Source organism: Balaenoptera borealis (genome assembly GCF_965194805.1).
Source record: "Balaenoptera borealis genome assembly, chromosome: X".
NCBI lineage: Eukaryota > Metazoa > Chordata > Mammalia > Artiodactyla > Balaenopteridae > Balaenoptera > Balaenoptera borealis.
In genome coordinates, this window is record NC_138881.1 from 7,596,652 (window position 1) to 7,611,691 (window position 15,040).

The 15,040-nt window shown below is 50.8% G+C and overlaps 1 protein-coding gene and 1 pseudogene across 12 annotated transcripts in view; both read left to right on the forward strand.

Annotated features, from left to right (window-relative positions):
- The window catches only part of SHROOM2 (shroom family member 2), a 139,715-nt gene extending 129,009 nt beyond the window's left edge, over positions 1-10,706 (forward strand). For 10 of the 11 annotated variants that reach the window (XM_082375470.1, XM_082375466.1, XM_082375471.1 and 7 more), the window contains 2 exons: positions 4,946-5,218; positions 7,890-10,706. In XM_082375470.1, coding sequence (XP_082231596.1) covers positions 4,946-5,218; positions 7,890-8,156 — 540 coding nt within the window. In that variant the 3' untranslated portion in view covers positions 8,157-10,706. The remainder of the gene's footprint in view (positions 1-4,945; positions 5,219-7,889) is intronic. The other variant, XM_082375469.1, reaches the window with a different exon arrangement.
- A 98-nt stretch (positions 10,707-10,804) lies between these two features.
- On the forward strand, positions 10,805-14,388 carry LOC309619909 (protein SET pseudogene; annotated as a pseudogene). The gene has a single exon. The product of its transcript is annotated as a protein SET pseudogene (transcript).
- The last annotated feature ends 652 nt before the right edge of the window (positions 14,389-15,040 follow it).

Here is a 15,040-nt window from a genome sequence, read left to right on the forward strand (position 1 = left end):
CATGGCATGTCAGCGGGCCAGACTTGTGACATCTAGGTGTGATTACCTGTTTTTTATAGGAAGGACTTAGCATAAAGGGAGAAAGGAATTGCCCAAGGCAGTTAGTTTCAGAGGATAGCATGTGCTGTTTATTCCAGGGGCTTTGAGCATGCGTAGTCAGCACCAGGAGAAGAAAAGGAGGGAACCAGCATTTGGTAAATTTTTCCATACACTTAGCATCTTGGAAGGGGCTTTCATAAAAAATACTGATTTATTTTTTTTTTGACAAGACCCTTGCAAAGGATAATGTTTAATACCTCCTCGTATTGTTAGTTGTTAAAAAATGCCATTGATTGGTTTCAAATATGACAGACAAACCCATTCCAGAAGAAATACCCTCCCTGACCCTTGTGTAAAAGAAAATGACTTCCAATTTAGGAAGTGATAGCCTTTTTTTAATTCAAAAAGGAAATGAAAAATAAAAGAGTTTTGGTCCTGGGATTTTAGAGGCCCTGTGTCTGGCACAGGGTACCATTTGCTTTCTTCTGGTTGTGTTTTCCACGTTCTTAAAAATAATGAATTAAAAAAAGAAAGTGTTATTCTCATAAACCTAGAAAAAATATCCAGTTTGGACAGTTTTAATTCCGTTCCCACCCTAGATGCAAAGAACTTATGTTCTTTACAGTATGCCTTTGTTTCTCGTGATGTACTGAATTTGGGAAGCAGCAGCCTTGGTACCGCTCCCTTCATCTGCCTGGTGCCTCTTCCGATTTCTTTGGGGGCACGAGATGCCGGGCACTGCCTCCCCGTAGATGGTGGCTTTGGGATTGAGATGAGTCACTGTGAGCTTGCCCCCTGCCCACCACCCCACCAGGATTAAATTCGTAAGCCAACTGACGTTTTTAGTTCAATAAGCGCATGTCGGGCAATTTCACCCCAAGCAGGAAGTGCTTTAAATGGCAGTTCTCTGTGGTGTTACTGACCCAGTAGTCCTGCTTTTCTGCTTGATTTGGCCTACAGGCTGCGCTGCCTCTGCTCCCTTTCCAGTGCCCTCATATCCCCGGCGTCACGCGCTTACAAAGTGTGCAGGGGACGAGGAGAAGGGAGGGCCGTGCAGGTGCGCTTGGGAGGACTTGATGGCTCACTTGATGATAGGAAGACAGCAAGACCCCTGAAGCCCCGTGCACCAGACATTCCCAGGGGGACCTCGGCTGTCGTGATCAGAGTCACTGGTGATCACAGAGCCCAAGTGCCACAGCAGGTGATCCTCTATTTTAGGAGAAGACAGGACAGAGGCAAGAGAACAGAAGCCCCTGCGCAGGGAGGTGGTAAGGGAGTCCCGGGGCCAGTGGAAGAATTAACCTAGGAGGGCTACATACGTGGTGATCCCTGGGGCAGCTCAGGCAGACTCTGCTCAGAAACGGCCCCGGTCGAGTGATGGAGATGCTTCAGGAGAACCAAAGACAGCTGATGGGTTGAGTCTGGAACCTCTGAGGGTTAGGGCTTTTCCCTGGAACCAAGAGGTGGGTGCGAGGCCCAGAGAGAAAAGACCTTGTTTCCCCCATGGAATGGGACAAAAGCAGGGCGTCTGGGGCTGAAACGGGGGCCCATCCCAACCGAGGGGAGAGGCAGCAGTGCACCTGCTGAGACTGGGGGCCAGCTTCAGCCGCGACGGACTCTAACCCGAGGCCTCCCGGAACTCCACTTGCCGTCCACAGGCAGACAGGCTTGCCGCCGGTGCCCTCGGTACTGCCGATAGCCACTGATTTGTGTGCTACCCTGGGCCAGGCCTCATTCCAACTCTCTCAAAGCCTATGTCTCTACTTCATATAATGGCCCTTTAAGGAAGACGGGAAAGTGTTTCTAATAAACATCATCTATGCAAGACAGAGAAAGGAATTTGGACTCCTTCCAGAGTGCCCAGTTTCAGGATTAGCCCAGCTGATACTGTAGGTGTTGAAGGCACCTCTTCATGCATCAGCATGAAATCTTCATTACGATAACTGCTGAAGAAGGATGAAACTGGAAAATTACCAGTAGCACTGGCTAGGGCTCCTCATCCATCCACAGTCGTCAAAATCACTTGACTCGTTCATTCACGTTAGGAGTGGCGCCAGGCAAGAACTGGGAAAGTCCTCCATCCCTGCAGTGTATTGTTTGCTTTTCCCTCAAGTAATGAATGTCTAAAATACGGCCACCTTGGGACTTCCCTGGAGGTCCAGCGGTTGGGACTCTGTGCTTCCACTGCAGGGGGTTTGGGGAACTAGGATCCCATGTGCCGTGTGTGCGGCCAAAAAAATAAATACAAACAAAACAGGGCCACCTTCTCAGCTGTGGGACGTGGGATTCGAACTTGACTTAAACCATTTCTCAGATGGGTAGGTAAATAGACACACAGAGACAGAAGTGTGAACACACACACAGACTCACAGTCTGAGAGAAAACATCAAAGAAATCTAGACAGGGTTTTCAATTACCAAGGGAAGAAAATGTCTTGACATCCTGAGCTGGAAAAGCCAAAAGCAATTTATAAATTCCATGTGGTCTTTCTTAGGAGAAAAACCATGATTAATCAGGAGGGTGGCGGTCCTTTAAAACTGCTTACCATTGTAATCTGCCGGATCTCCAGACATAGTGATAAGCCCAAGGCAGGTTGAACCAAGCAGAGGCAGTGCCCTGACTACAGCTCATGCCTTTCTAATTTGTGGCCTTGTTTTGGTACATAAATGCTGGATGGAGACCCTCTTTGGAAGCATCGTCCTGAGACACAGATCACCCGTATCAGGCATACGAAGTGTAGGGTGCCTTCAGTGCTTCAGTGGGTCTCCCGAGGTGGTTTGATTTTTTTTTTTTCTCCTGCCCAAATAGTCCCTGGGTTGGGGCAGTGTCTAGCAAACAGCAGTGGTGAACTCGGAGCAGCTTCTCGTGCACACTTGCAGTCTTGCTGGTAGCGGCTGTGGACAGGCGCTGACCGCATGCCAAGCAGCGGGCTGAGCATCCGGGGATTTCACCCATCTTCATGTCAGCCCTGGAGGTCGGGGCAACTGCTCCCTGCTCAGCTCTGGACACCATCCTGGAGGGTTTCACGAGACTGAGGCTTCTCTCTGCTGAGCCCGGCAGACTCCGTCTGGGGTCAGAGTTTGGAAACTGCCCCAGGAGTGAGGGGTGGACGGCACGGACCATTTTCACGGGTCTGTTGTACACAAAATAGTGTTGCTGACTATTGAGCAACAGACTGAGCTTAAAAATCCTAATCAGACTTAACATTCCAACTAATTGTTTAATCCTCATTTTGGTGCGGGCAGCGGAGCACTGCTTCCGTTTTCATCACTCCAGCCTCGGGCCAGCACAGGGATGCGTTGGCCTCTTAAACCCCACGTAACCTGCCGTGTCCGTCGACACAAGGTTGGCGGAGTCGTGCAGGGCAGGTGGCAGCAGGGTTCCGAAAAGGACAGCGGGTGACTTTGCTCCTCACCGTTGGCCCTTCACCGTTCACTGTGTCAGGGCAGGCCACCTGTTGCATCCGCCATGGGTGGGTTTAACAGCAACAGGACATCCGTAGTCATGGGAAAAGGGTTTTTCTGGGGGAAGGCTTACCTGCTGGACTCCTTCTGAGCTGTCGTTTTAATTTTTCTCAAATGTGATGACCAAGGAGACAGATAATCTGCTTTGTCTGCCCCTCAACTCGGACCATATGGTGCCGCTTCACTTCAGGATAGTGACCGATTAAAAGGTCTTGTACATGTCATTTTTGCTCTCTAAAAATTCATCATTTAAAGAGCTGGCAGGAGGGGCGAACGGGGAGCTCGTATTGAATGGTCAGAGTTTCCGTTTCAGAGGATGGAGAGGATGTGGAGATGGGTGGTTGTGCTAGCTGCACAGCGCCGTGCATGTGCTTAATGCCACAACAGCACAGGAGAAAAGAGGCGGGACGGTAAATGTTGCAGCATGTATATTTCACCACGTTTAAAGAAGTCATTTATTTACATTTTGGTCAAATGGAGATCAGTACTTTATTATTCTGAAAGGCTTTCCTAAGTTCATTGACATCCTTCATTTGTCTTAATTTTTATTGCTAATTCTACATGGAAGACACTTTTTAATCATGGAGTTCAGTACCAGACGTTCAGTACCAGACTCAATAACTTCTGTGCGTGTAAGTCTTCAAATTGGGAACGTCCAAAGAAGGAAGCACAGGGAATTCCCTGGCGGTCCAGTGGTGAGGACTCTGCACTTTCACTGCTGAGGGCCTGGGTTTGATCCCTGGTCGGGGAACTAAGATCCCACAAGCTGCACAGCGCGGCCAGAAAAAAAAAACCAAAAAAAAAAAACAAGGAAGCACAGAGGCCAGAAGAATCCTTGCAAAGATACAGGCTGAAACAAGGTTTACCGTGAGTAGCCCCAAGGGTCCCACTCCTGCATAGTCCGATAGGACAGTCACAGGATGAGAATAGGTTTGTTGTGTTTTCATTTCTAAATCAAACGGCAATGATTTAACGGGGAGGCCTTATCCTTCCCCTAGTCTTAAACATCCCCAGTTAGTTAGTTATATTTATTTTTGTCTGCGTTGGGTCTTTGTTGCTGCGCGTGGGCTTTCTCTAGTTGCGGCGAGTGGGGGCTACTCTTCGTCGCGGTGCGTGGGCTTCTCATTGCGGTGGCTTCTCTTGTTGAGCACGGGCTCTAGGCGCGCGGGCTTCAGTAGTTGTGGCACGTGGGCTCAGTAGTTGTGGCGCACGGGCCCAGTTGCTCCGCAGCATGCGGGCTCTTCCCGGACCAGGGCTCGAACCCGTGTCCCCTGCATTGGCAGGCGGATTCCCAACCACTGCGCCACCAGGGCAGTCCCCCCTGTTATTTACTGTTGCAAAACAAGCTGCCGTCCGGCTGAGCTGAGTCGCCCGCAGATCCGGGCTGTGTGAGGGGGTGACGCCAGGCGGCCCTGACCGCATCCCCTGCCCTGTGCCCACAGCAGGAGCTCATCGAGAGCATCGGTCGCAAGCTGCAGGTGCTGCGGCAGGCGCGGCAGAGCCTGCGGGAGGACATGCAGGCCAACAGCGCGCTGGGGGACGAGGTGGAGGCCCTGGCCAAGGCCGTCTGCAAGCCCAACGAGTTCGACAAGTTCCGCATGTTCATCGGGGACCTGGACAAGGTGGTGAACCTCCTGCTGTCGCTGTCCGGCCGCCTGGCCCGCGTGGAAAACGCCCTCAACAATCTGGACGACGGCACTCCTCCCGGCGATCGGGTAACTATGGCCGAGGCTGACCTGGAAGGCGGGGCGGGGTGTGGCTTTCCCGTGGGGTGTGGAGCAAACCGCCCGGAAGCCTCGTTTGGCCGCTGCGGCCGCCTGTCTGCCTCGTAGCGCAAGATGCTGTCGAACGCCCAGGGCTCGCTCGCTCGCTCCCTCCTTGTAGCGGGGTGGGGGTGGGGGGGCCGCGGCGAGCGTCCGGGAGATTGGACATCTTCTCCTACAGTCCCACGATCGCTGCTAGTGTTGGTCTCTTCCTAGAACGTAGTCTCGGTTTGTAACCTTTCCCCACCGCCGGTAAGTGGGTAAGTGGAGCTCACCCACTGCCTGACGAGTCATCGGCACTCAGTGACAGTGGCGTTTGATGATGACTTTGTTGCCGTGACTTCACAAGAGGGCCGGCAGTGTCTAGAACGAGTCTAAGAGCTGCTCTGCTTTCCTCCTCCCTTCACAGCAGTGCAACTTGGGACATTTCTTAGGGGGTCTGCATTTCCGCTCTTTGTGCATGCAAGACACCATCTACCTTACTGGCTTTACTACTTCATAGGTCACGTAGCAGTAGTACATCTAGTTTGCTGCTTTGCACGTAATAGGCCTTCAAAATGATCATCTTCATCATTAATAAGGCACCTTAACTTCTCTGCAAGGGAAGCAGAAAAGGCACCCCTCCCCCTGGACTCCAGGTGAGAGTGGTTTCAGGTTACACAGGAAGATCTTACAAAGCGCGTGGCTTTGAGACCATGATCTTTTGTGCTTAGCCAAGTCGTTAGTGACTATCATGGAAGAACGTATTGCATAAGGGTTGAAAAAGCATAAGGGTTGAAAAAGTAACTGGGGCTTTGGACCTCGATCCCCTAGGGCTACGTTTGCATTCCATTTTGCTGTTCTTGCCATCTTTGCCAAATTTAGCTGAAAGGACTTAGGAAAATAACATGAATGGGAGAGACTTACTTGCATGTAATTGAAATATTAAACTCTCAAGTATCGATATGAAGGAAAAATAATAGTATTGTCTTTGCAGCTCAACTCATCTTTATCTCCCTTTGCTTGGAACTGACAAAGGCTTATTTAGAATTGGAGGCAGTAGAAGCAGTCACACACTGGGGACCGTGCCCGTGGTCCTCCTGGGGACCCGGCCGCATAGCTCCTGCTGCGTCCCCAGGGGGTCCGTGTTACGGAGGAGGAGCACACAGGCTCTTTCCCCCTTGGCTGTGCGTGGTTGCTGCAGCTTCACCTTCCTGGACCCAAAAGGAGTGTTCAGTCGCCACGTCCAGGTGCAGCACAGTGGGCTAGCCTCCAGTGTGGCCGGTGCTGGATGAAAATCTCCGTGTCAGGCAGCCAGGGCTTGGGAAAGCTGCGGTTTGCAGAGACAGGCATGCTAACGAGTGAAAAGATGTGGCCTCAGGCTGTAGGAGGCTTCCGCTGTCTTTCCAGGTAGAAAAGGAGCACGTGGGCAGACGCAGACACGTGAATCCCTCCCTCCCATCAGCAGCTTCTAGTTGCCAGGGAGCCCAACTGATCTTAGTAGCCCGAACCGTGGTTCTAGAATCAGTTGAGGTCTGTTTCCCTCTTGGTTGGAATTAACTGGCTTTACCTTGCCTCTTTCCACGAAAATACATTCTGTCTTTGTTTCACAAGCACCTGAAGGTCAAGGTGTCCCCCGGAACAGGTGACCCCGAAAGGTTGTGCAGTCGGGGGCACTTCCCGGAAGCCTCCCCCCAGGAGCAGTTTCTGCTTTCAGCCGCCGTTTAATAGCAACTCATCTTTTCTGAGCTCTTTCTGCGGACCAGCGCTCTGCAGAGCACTCCCGCATCCTGGACGCTCACGCGCGGCCGTGCGTAAATGTCCAAGTTGCCAAGTGGCGGAATAAGGGGGCCCTGCCGGTGTCAGAAACTCGCACCGAGGACAGGGCGTCCGTGGCATCTGCCAGCCGACACTTGAAGACATTGACCGCGTTCACCTCTCCCTCTCTCAGTTTCCATTCAAGTTGGAGAGGGCAGGGGAAGTGGGTGCGCGCCCTGTGGGCAGACAGCGATTGTGAGTGCTGCGTTCTGGAAATGGGGGCGTCTGTGTGACCCAGAGCAGGACCCTCGGAGGGAGCGAGGGCACCTCCCCAACAGGCGCCGTCTCTCCTCCCGCCCCGCCCCCGCACACGGCCTCTGCTACAGCTTTGCTCCCGGGCTGCTGCGACTTCTGCCAGGAGGGTTTAGCAGTCCTGCCCTGGAATCTCCGTAGAATCTGCTCCTTGTGTCCCCTGGGCCGCAGTACTGTCACGGAAAGGCCTCGGACACACACCGGCTGCCTAAGCCCTTTGCTCTTTCTGAGCGTCTCACAGTTCTGGAGCTTTTCGTGCCTGGATGGCTCCCGTGCTCCTCACGGCCTTTCACGGTGACAGGAGGAAGCGGAGGTGGCAGCGGCCCAGGAGCGCTAACGGGGGAGCTGGCGCTGGGGCCTCCGCTCTGCGAGGTGCCTCCTGCCCACGCCCCAGGTGCTTCTGTGCGGGTCCCTCCAGATCTCGGGTCCCTCACTCAGGTGGCGTCAGGGTCTCCACTGGACCAGCCCCCGGAGCTGCCGGGCGTTCTGGAGGCGTCGGCCGGACACCCCACCCCCCACCCCCCACCCCCCATAGCCTGGTCCCCAGCAGGCTCGTGTCTGTCTGTCTCTCCAGCAATCCCTGCTCGAGAAGCAGCGGGTCCTGATCCAGCAGCACGAGGACGCCAAGGAGTTGAAGGAGAACCTGGACCGCCGGGAGGGCATCGTGTCCGACATCCTGGCCAGCTACCTCAGCCGGGACAGCCTGGCAGACTACGCGCACTTCGTGAGGATGAAGTCAGCCCTCATCATCGAGCAGCGCGAGCTGGAGGACAAGATCCACCTGGGCGAGGAGCAGCTCAAGTGCTTGCTGGACAGCCTTCCGCCCGAGAGAGGCAAGTGAGGGGCGGGCCCCCCCCCCCCGACGCCTCCCCGGCGGGGGACAGCAGCCGGCCCTTCAGCTCCGGTCCCGAGGAGGCAAAGGAAAACCCCAGCCTGTAGTTACGTCCTGGAGAGAGAATCCCTCCCAGAACTGAATGGCCGTTAGAAAAGCAATAATCTCCGTGGGTGCGTTTGGGATGACTTATTTAATGTCTTAGTTTCCCTCTTGAATGCTGAGCAGAGTGGCTTCCCGTCAGCCCTTGCCTGGAAGCAACCCCACATGGCGCCCGGTTCCGGTGAACGGTGAGTTCCCGAGTGCAGACTGGGCTCTGGTCCCGAGGGGCGCGCACGTGGTCCTTGCCGGCTCGGGTCTGCCTTTCCGTCTTCCCACGCTGCACCCCTTCCTCCGCTCAGGAGGGAATGAGCGCACGTGTCGGGCAAAGCCTGGCGCACGACCTCTCCGGTGGGTCACTGGAGGTGGCGGCTGCCGGCTTCCCCCTGTTGGTCCAGAAGTGTTGACCATTCATCGTGTCTGTCACATAAGGATGATCTCCAACCCAGCAAAAGTCATGATGATGATACTTTAATAACACTCTACAAAGGTGAATGGTTTTCCACGTGGTTAAAAACCAACTGTGAAAAGAAGAGCTTACATGTTGGGTTCACTCATTCTGAAATTGCCACTTAAATAGCGTTCGCACTTTAAAACATACACAAAGCGGACAGATGGTTTTAGGACTTCTCGGCTGACATCACGGTTCAAATGTTATTTTCCTGCAAAGAGAAATTACTTGGCTAAAACCGTGTCCGGTAGTAACGTGCTTGCTAGGCGTTTTTTTCTTAAGGCCGATGAGATATTTCTTAACTTACTTTTTCCCCAGAACATTTATTTTGCGTGTGTATGATCCTTAATTATAATTGGCAACTTCTCTCTTTTTGCCTCTCTCAATTTGTTACCATGCCGTAAGGGCCACGTGCCGTTTAAGAACCGTTGCTCTGGTTTCTCAGAGGTCCCGGTGGACCACAGAACTCCTAGACCCGATCTTTTTCTGCCACAGAGTATACAGCTCCTGTACCCTTTTTTATTGGTTGAAATTGTGAGATTGTAAAGAGTCTATTCACTAAAGAAAACACTGTCAAGCTGTCATTTTCCAGTGGACAGATCACAGGCTAGGAGAAAATACTTGCAAATCATCTATGTGACAAACCATTTGTATCCAGAATGTATAAAAACTCTCAAACTTAACAGTAAGAAAACAAACAGTCCAATTAAAACGGGGGCAAAAGTCTTAAATAAATAGACACTTCACCGAAGAGGATATATGCATGGCAAGTAAGCACATGAGTCGATGTTCAGCCACCAATGGCATGGTTCTCACATACTTATTTTTAATCTGATCACTGTGGAGTGGTGTGTTTCGTCACAATGCTCATCTGATGAAATGTGTGGTTAATGGCGGGAGAAGCCCTAGGATAACTTCACGTTGAGGTGATATGCGGACTTTGGTTTGATCTGTGAGATCATTTTACTCATTTCCTCTTACTGCTATAGAAGAAGTTTTCCAGCGGGGGGGGGGGGTGGGGGCGGGGAGATGTCCCTTTGTCAGCAGTGGCCGCCGCCTTACCAAACACGGACGCACACAAATGTCTTAAAGGACGCTAACGGGTCCACGCTCCGCCAGCCAGAGGGGAGACTGGACTCCGGGCTGCTGCAGTGATCTCCGCGCACCCGTAGAGGGCGCCGACCTGGCAGGCGTCAGTGATGCTGGCAATAAACACTCCTTTGGCAGCCCACCCACGCCAGAGGAGAAATGCCTTTTCAACGGTTTTTACTCTTATTCAATTAAGCTATTCCTGACTTGAAAACTCCCTCTTCTGCCAACGAAGTGTCCTTGCCACGTGGTGTGGGTCACTTGCTGTGAAAACGGGTCACGTCAGGAAAGGTACAGCTGGCTGTCCATGGACCACCCCCCGCCCGCCGCCCCTGCTTCCTCCCTCGGGGAGACAACCACGGTGATTTCAGTGTGTTCTTAATTTTCACAAAGCTTTTACCTGTGATTCTTTCCCTTCAAATACAGTATTGTGATCATTTTGATGATATGTCTGTAAAATGTGAAAATAGAATTTGTGTCTGTATCCAGCTTTTTGGTGTCTTTTGAGAACTTTCTCTTCTACATAGCAATATATAGTGCTCTACTGTCCTTTTAACGAAGCACATAGAATCACAACATTCCCGTTTGCCTCTTAAATGTCTGGTTAGTGGGGACCCAAAGATTGCAGTAAGTCAATGTACATAACTTTGTATATAGTTATGTTATTGCATATAAAACCAATCCGGTGCTAATGTTTTGCCCTTGGCATTCTTCGGTGGTGGGTGATAGCTCACCCTCGGTCATAACTCGGCTGTGGAATGCTCTGTATAGCGACATTTCAGTCAGGGGCGTTGCCTGTGGCTTCTCTCCTGCAGTCCACTCTGGAAGACGCATGCAGATCTCACGCTCAATACTTCCACTTATGTCTCAACAGATCATTCTGCTGGACATTCACAAAATAAATGGTGTCTTTCAGTGAACCGAGCATGTCTTTGATTTACATCTTTTTTTTTTTTTTTAAGAATTGGACTAGCCTTACCATATATCAGATTCTTCAACCATTGATAAATTGTGGGATTAATTCTATGTATGTATGTATGTGACTATTTCTGCCAGTCTAGTAAAGGCCAATCAATTTGCAGTCAGGAAAATATCACAGACACAGGCCGTATAAGTCAGCACCTGCCACAGCAATGCTGCATAACAGCCACTATAAAATCTCAGCAGGGTCCAGTGAGACGTATTCCGTTAGCTCATGAGTTTGTAGATCAGGCTCTGCTCCACGTGCCTGTCAGTCATCTTCCTCCCGGGACCAGGAGTTTGGCCTGGGCAGGTCAGTGGCAGATGCGTAAGAGGACAAGCCCAGCCCCAGCCGTGCTTTCCCTGTCTCTGGTCAGAGTGCAGCTGCTAACCTTCCACTGCAAGTCCCACAGCCAAACCCACAGTCAGAGGGTGTGGCATGTGCTCTACCCCGTTAGTGGAAGGAACCGTAAGTCACGTGGCAGAGTGTGGCTACAAGAAGGTGTGAAGAATTGGGGCCATTGATGGACCACACCTCCCACACCAGGGTCCGATACGGAATAGCACTAAATCGTCCAGAACCCGAAGCCAAGTTCCTGGAGCAAAGCCAGCTCTGTCACTTCAGGCGTATGGCTGTGAGCAAGTGCCAGCCTCTCCAGCCTCAGCTTCCTCCTTTGTAGTTGGAGGAGAGCTGTTGTGAGAGCAATTGAGCTGATGTGTTAATGTGCTCAGAACCCGTGCCTGGGTCAGAGGCGTGCCAATGGAAGCGTCCACACTTCTGCTGCCATCACTGTATTCTGCATCTGGAGGAAATCCCTTCCCTGCATCCAAACACATCTGTCGGAACCACCCAGCACACGCTAGTTGCTCCTGATTGGCGGATTAGAAACGTTTCTGTTGTGCAGCAGGTTGGTGGGACCAGAAGATTAACCAATTGAGAGGGAGGGATTCTTTTTTATTTTTTTAACAAATTTATTTATTTATTTTTGGCTGCGTTGGGTCTTCGTTGCTCCGCACAGGCTTTCTCTAGTTGCAGCGAGTGGGGGCTACTCTTGGTTGCACTGCGCGGGCTTCTCATTGCAGTGGCTTCTCTTGTTGCGGGCTCTAGGCGTGCAGGTTTCACTACTTCTGGCACGCGGGCTCTAGAGCACAGGCTCAGTAGTTGTGGTGCACGGGCTTAGTTGCTCCGCAGCATGTGGGATCTACCCAGACCAGGGCTTGAACCCGTGTCACCTGCTTTGGCAGTTGGATTCTTTTTTTTTTTTTAATTATTTATTTTTGGCTGTGTTGGATCTTTGTTGCTGCGCACAGGCTTTCTCTACTTCTGGCGAGCGGGGGCTACTCTTCATTGTGGTGTGCAGGCTTCTCATTGCGGTGGCTTCTCTTGCTGCGGAGCACGGGCTCTAGGTGCGTGGGCTTCAGCAGTCGTGGCTCGCAGACTCTAGAGCGCAGGCTCAGTATTGTGGCTCACGGGCTTTGTTGCTCTGCGGCATGTGGGATCTTCCCGGACCAGGGCTCGAACCCGTGTCCCCTGCATTGGTAGGTGGATTCTTAACAACTGTGCCACCAGGGAAGCCCAACACAACTAGTTTGAACTTTGTTCTGTAGACAGTAGAGGACACCGTACAAATACAAAAACCATAAGGGAATACTATGGGAATACTATGAACAATTATATGCCAATAAATTCGACAACCTAAAAGAAATGGACAACTTTCTAGAAACATACAGCCCACCAAAACTGAAATCAAAAAGAAACAGATAATTTGAACAGACCAATCACTAGAGATGAGATAAAATCTGTAGTTTAAAAACTCTCCCACAGGGCTTCCCTGGTGGGGCAGTGGTTAAGGATCCGCCTGCCAATGCAGGGGACATGGACTCGATCCCTGATCCGGGAAGATCCCACATGCCGCGGAGCAACTAAGACCGTGTGCCACAACTACTGAGCCCATGTGCCACAACTACTGAAGACTGTGTGTCTAGAACCCGAGCTCCGCAATGAAGAGTAGCCCCTGCTCACCACAACTAGAGAAAGCCCGTGCACAGCAACAAAGGCCCAGTGCAGAGTTCTCAGAGCTCCCGGTACGAGCTTCTTCCCTTGGGTGGATTCTTGGCTTTTCTCCCAGCATGGCCCCCAAACACCAGTTTTCACTTCCACCCCAAGCAAAGAACCCGAAGAAACCGAGACGGACTCCTGCCTCCAGGCCAGAGGAAACGTCTGCTTCTCCGTACTTGCCGAAGGAAGAAGAAGAACAGCAAGAAGCAGTTGAACATATTGATGAAGTACAAAATGAAACAGACAGACTTAACGAACAAGCCAGTGAGGAGATTTTGAAAGTAGAACAGAAATATAACAAACTCCACCAACCATTTTTTCAGAAGAGGTCGGAATTGATCGCCAAAATCCCAAATTTTGGGGTAACAACATTTGTTCACCATCCACAAGCGTCTGCACTGCTTGGGGAGGAGGATGAAGAGGTGCTGCATTATTTGACAAGAGTCGAAGTGACAGAATTTGAAGATAGTAAATCAGGTTACAGAATAGATTTTTATTTTGATGAAAACCCTTACTTCGAAAATAAAGTCCTCTCCAAAGAATTTCATCTGAATGAGAGTGGTGATCCATCTTCAAAGTCCACTGAAATCAAATGGAAATCCGGAAAGGATCTGACAAAAACGTGCAAGTCAAACGCAGAATAAAGCCAGCAGGAAGAGACAGCATGAGGAACCAGAAAGCTTCTTCACCTGGCTTACTGATCATTCTGATGCAGGTGCAGATGAGTTAGGAGAGGTCATCAAAGATGATATTTGGCCAAATCCATTACAGTACTACTTGGTTCCGGACATGGATGATGAGGAAGGGGAAGGAGAAGATGATGATGATGATGATGAAGAGGAAGAAGGACTGGAAGATATTGATGAAGAAGGGGATAAGGATGAAGGAAGATGAAGGAGAAGATGACTAATGGAACACTGATGGAGTCCAACCTTCCTTTTTTAATTTCCTCCAGTCCCTGGGAGCAAGTTGCAGTCTTTTTTTTTTTTTTTTTTCCCCTTCTCCTCTTGTGCTCAGTTGCCCTGTGTTTGAGGTCTCTTTTCTCCTTTATACCATGGCTCACAACTTATTTTGGGGGGAAATACCTTGAGCAGAATTCAGTGGGAAAAGAATCTCTACCCCTTTCTGTTCCAGATTCATTTTTATCCCTTCCTGTCTCAACAAAAACTTTACGGAATCAACACCACCATGCTCTCTGGGAAAAAAGAAAAACCTTCTGCTCCTTAGCTCTGCTGGAAGCTGGAGGGTGCTAGGCTCCTGTGTAGTAGTGCATAGAATTCTAGCTTTTTTCCTCCTTTCTCTGTATATTGGGCTCAGAGATTACACTGTGTCTCTATGTGAATATGGACAGTTAGCATTTACCAACATCTATCTGTCTACTTTCTCTTGTTTAAAAAAAGAAAAAAAAACTTAAAAAAATGGGGTTATAGAAGGTCAGCAAAGGGTGGGTTTGAGATGTTTGGGTGGGTTAAGTGGGCATTTTGACAACATGGCTTCTCCTTTGGCATGTTTAATTGTGATGTTTAACGGACATCCTTGCAGTTTAAGATGACACTTTTAAAATAAAATTCTCTCCTAATGATGACTTGAGCCCTGCCACTCGCTGGGAGAATCAGCAGAACCTGTAGGATCTTATTTGCAATTGACATTCTCTATTGTAATTTTGTTCCTGTTTAGTGTTATATTTTTCTTTCTGTTTCACTGGAAAGGAAAGATGATGCTCAGTTTTAAACGTTAAAAGTGTACAAGTTGGGGAGAGGAGAGAAGATGGCGGAAGAGTAAGACGCGGAGATCACCTTCCTTCCCACAGATACAGTAGAAATACATCTACACGTGGAACTGCTCCTACAGAACACCCACTGAACGCTGGCAGAAAACGTCAGACCTCCCAAAAGGCAAGAAACTCCCCCCGTACTTGGGTAGGGCAAAAGAAAAAAGAAATAACAGAGACAAAAGAATAGGGACGGCACCTGCACCAGTGGGAGGGAGCTGTGAAGGAGGAAAGATTTCCACGCACTAGGAAGCCCCTTCGCGGGCAGAGACTGCGGGTGGCAGAGGGGGGGAGGAAGCTTCGGAGCCACGGAGGAGAACGCAGCCACAGGGGTGCGGAGGGCAAAGCGGAGAGATTCCCGCACTTCCCGCACGGAGGCTCGGCGCTGACCAGCACTCACCAGCCCGAGAGGCTTGTCTGCTCAGCCGCCGGGGCGGGCGGGGCTGGGAGCTGAGGCTCGGGCT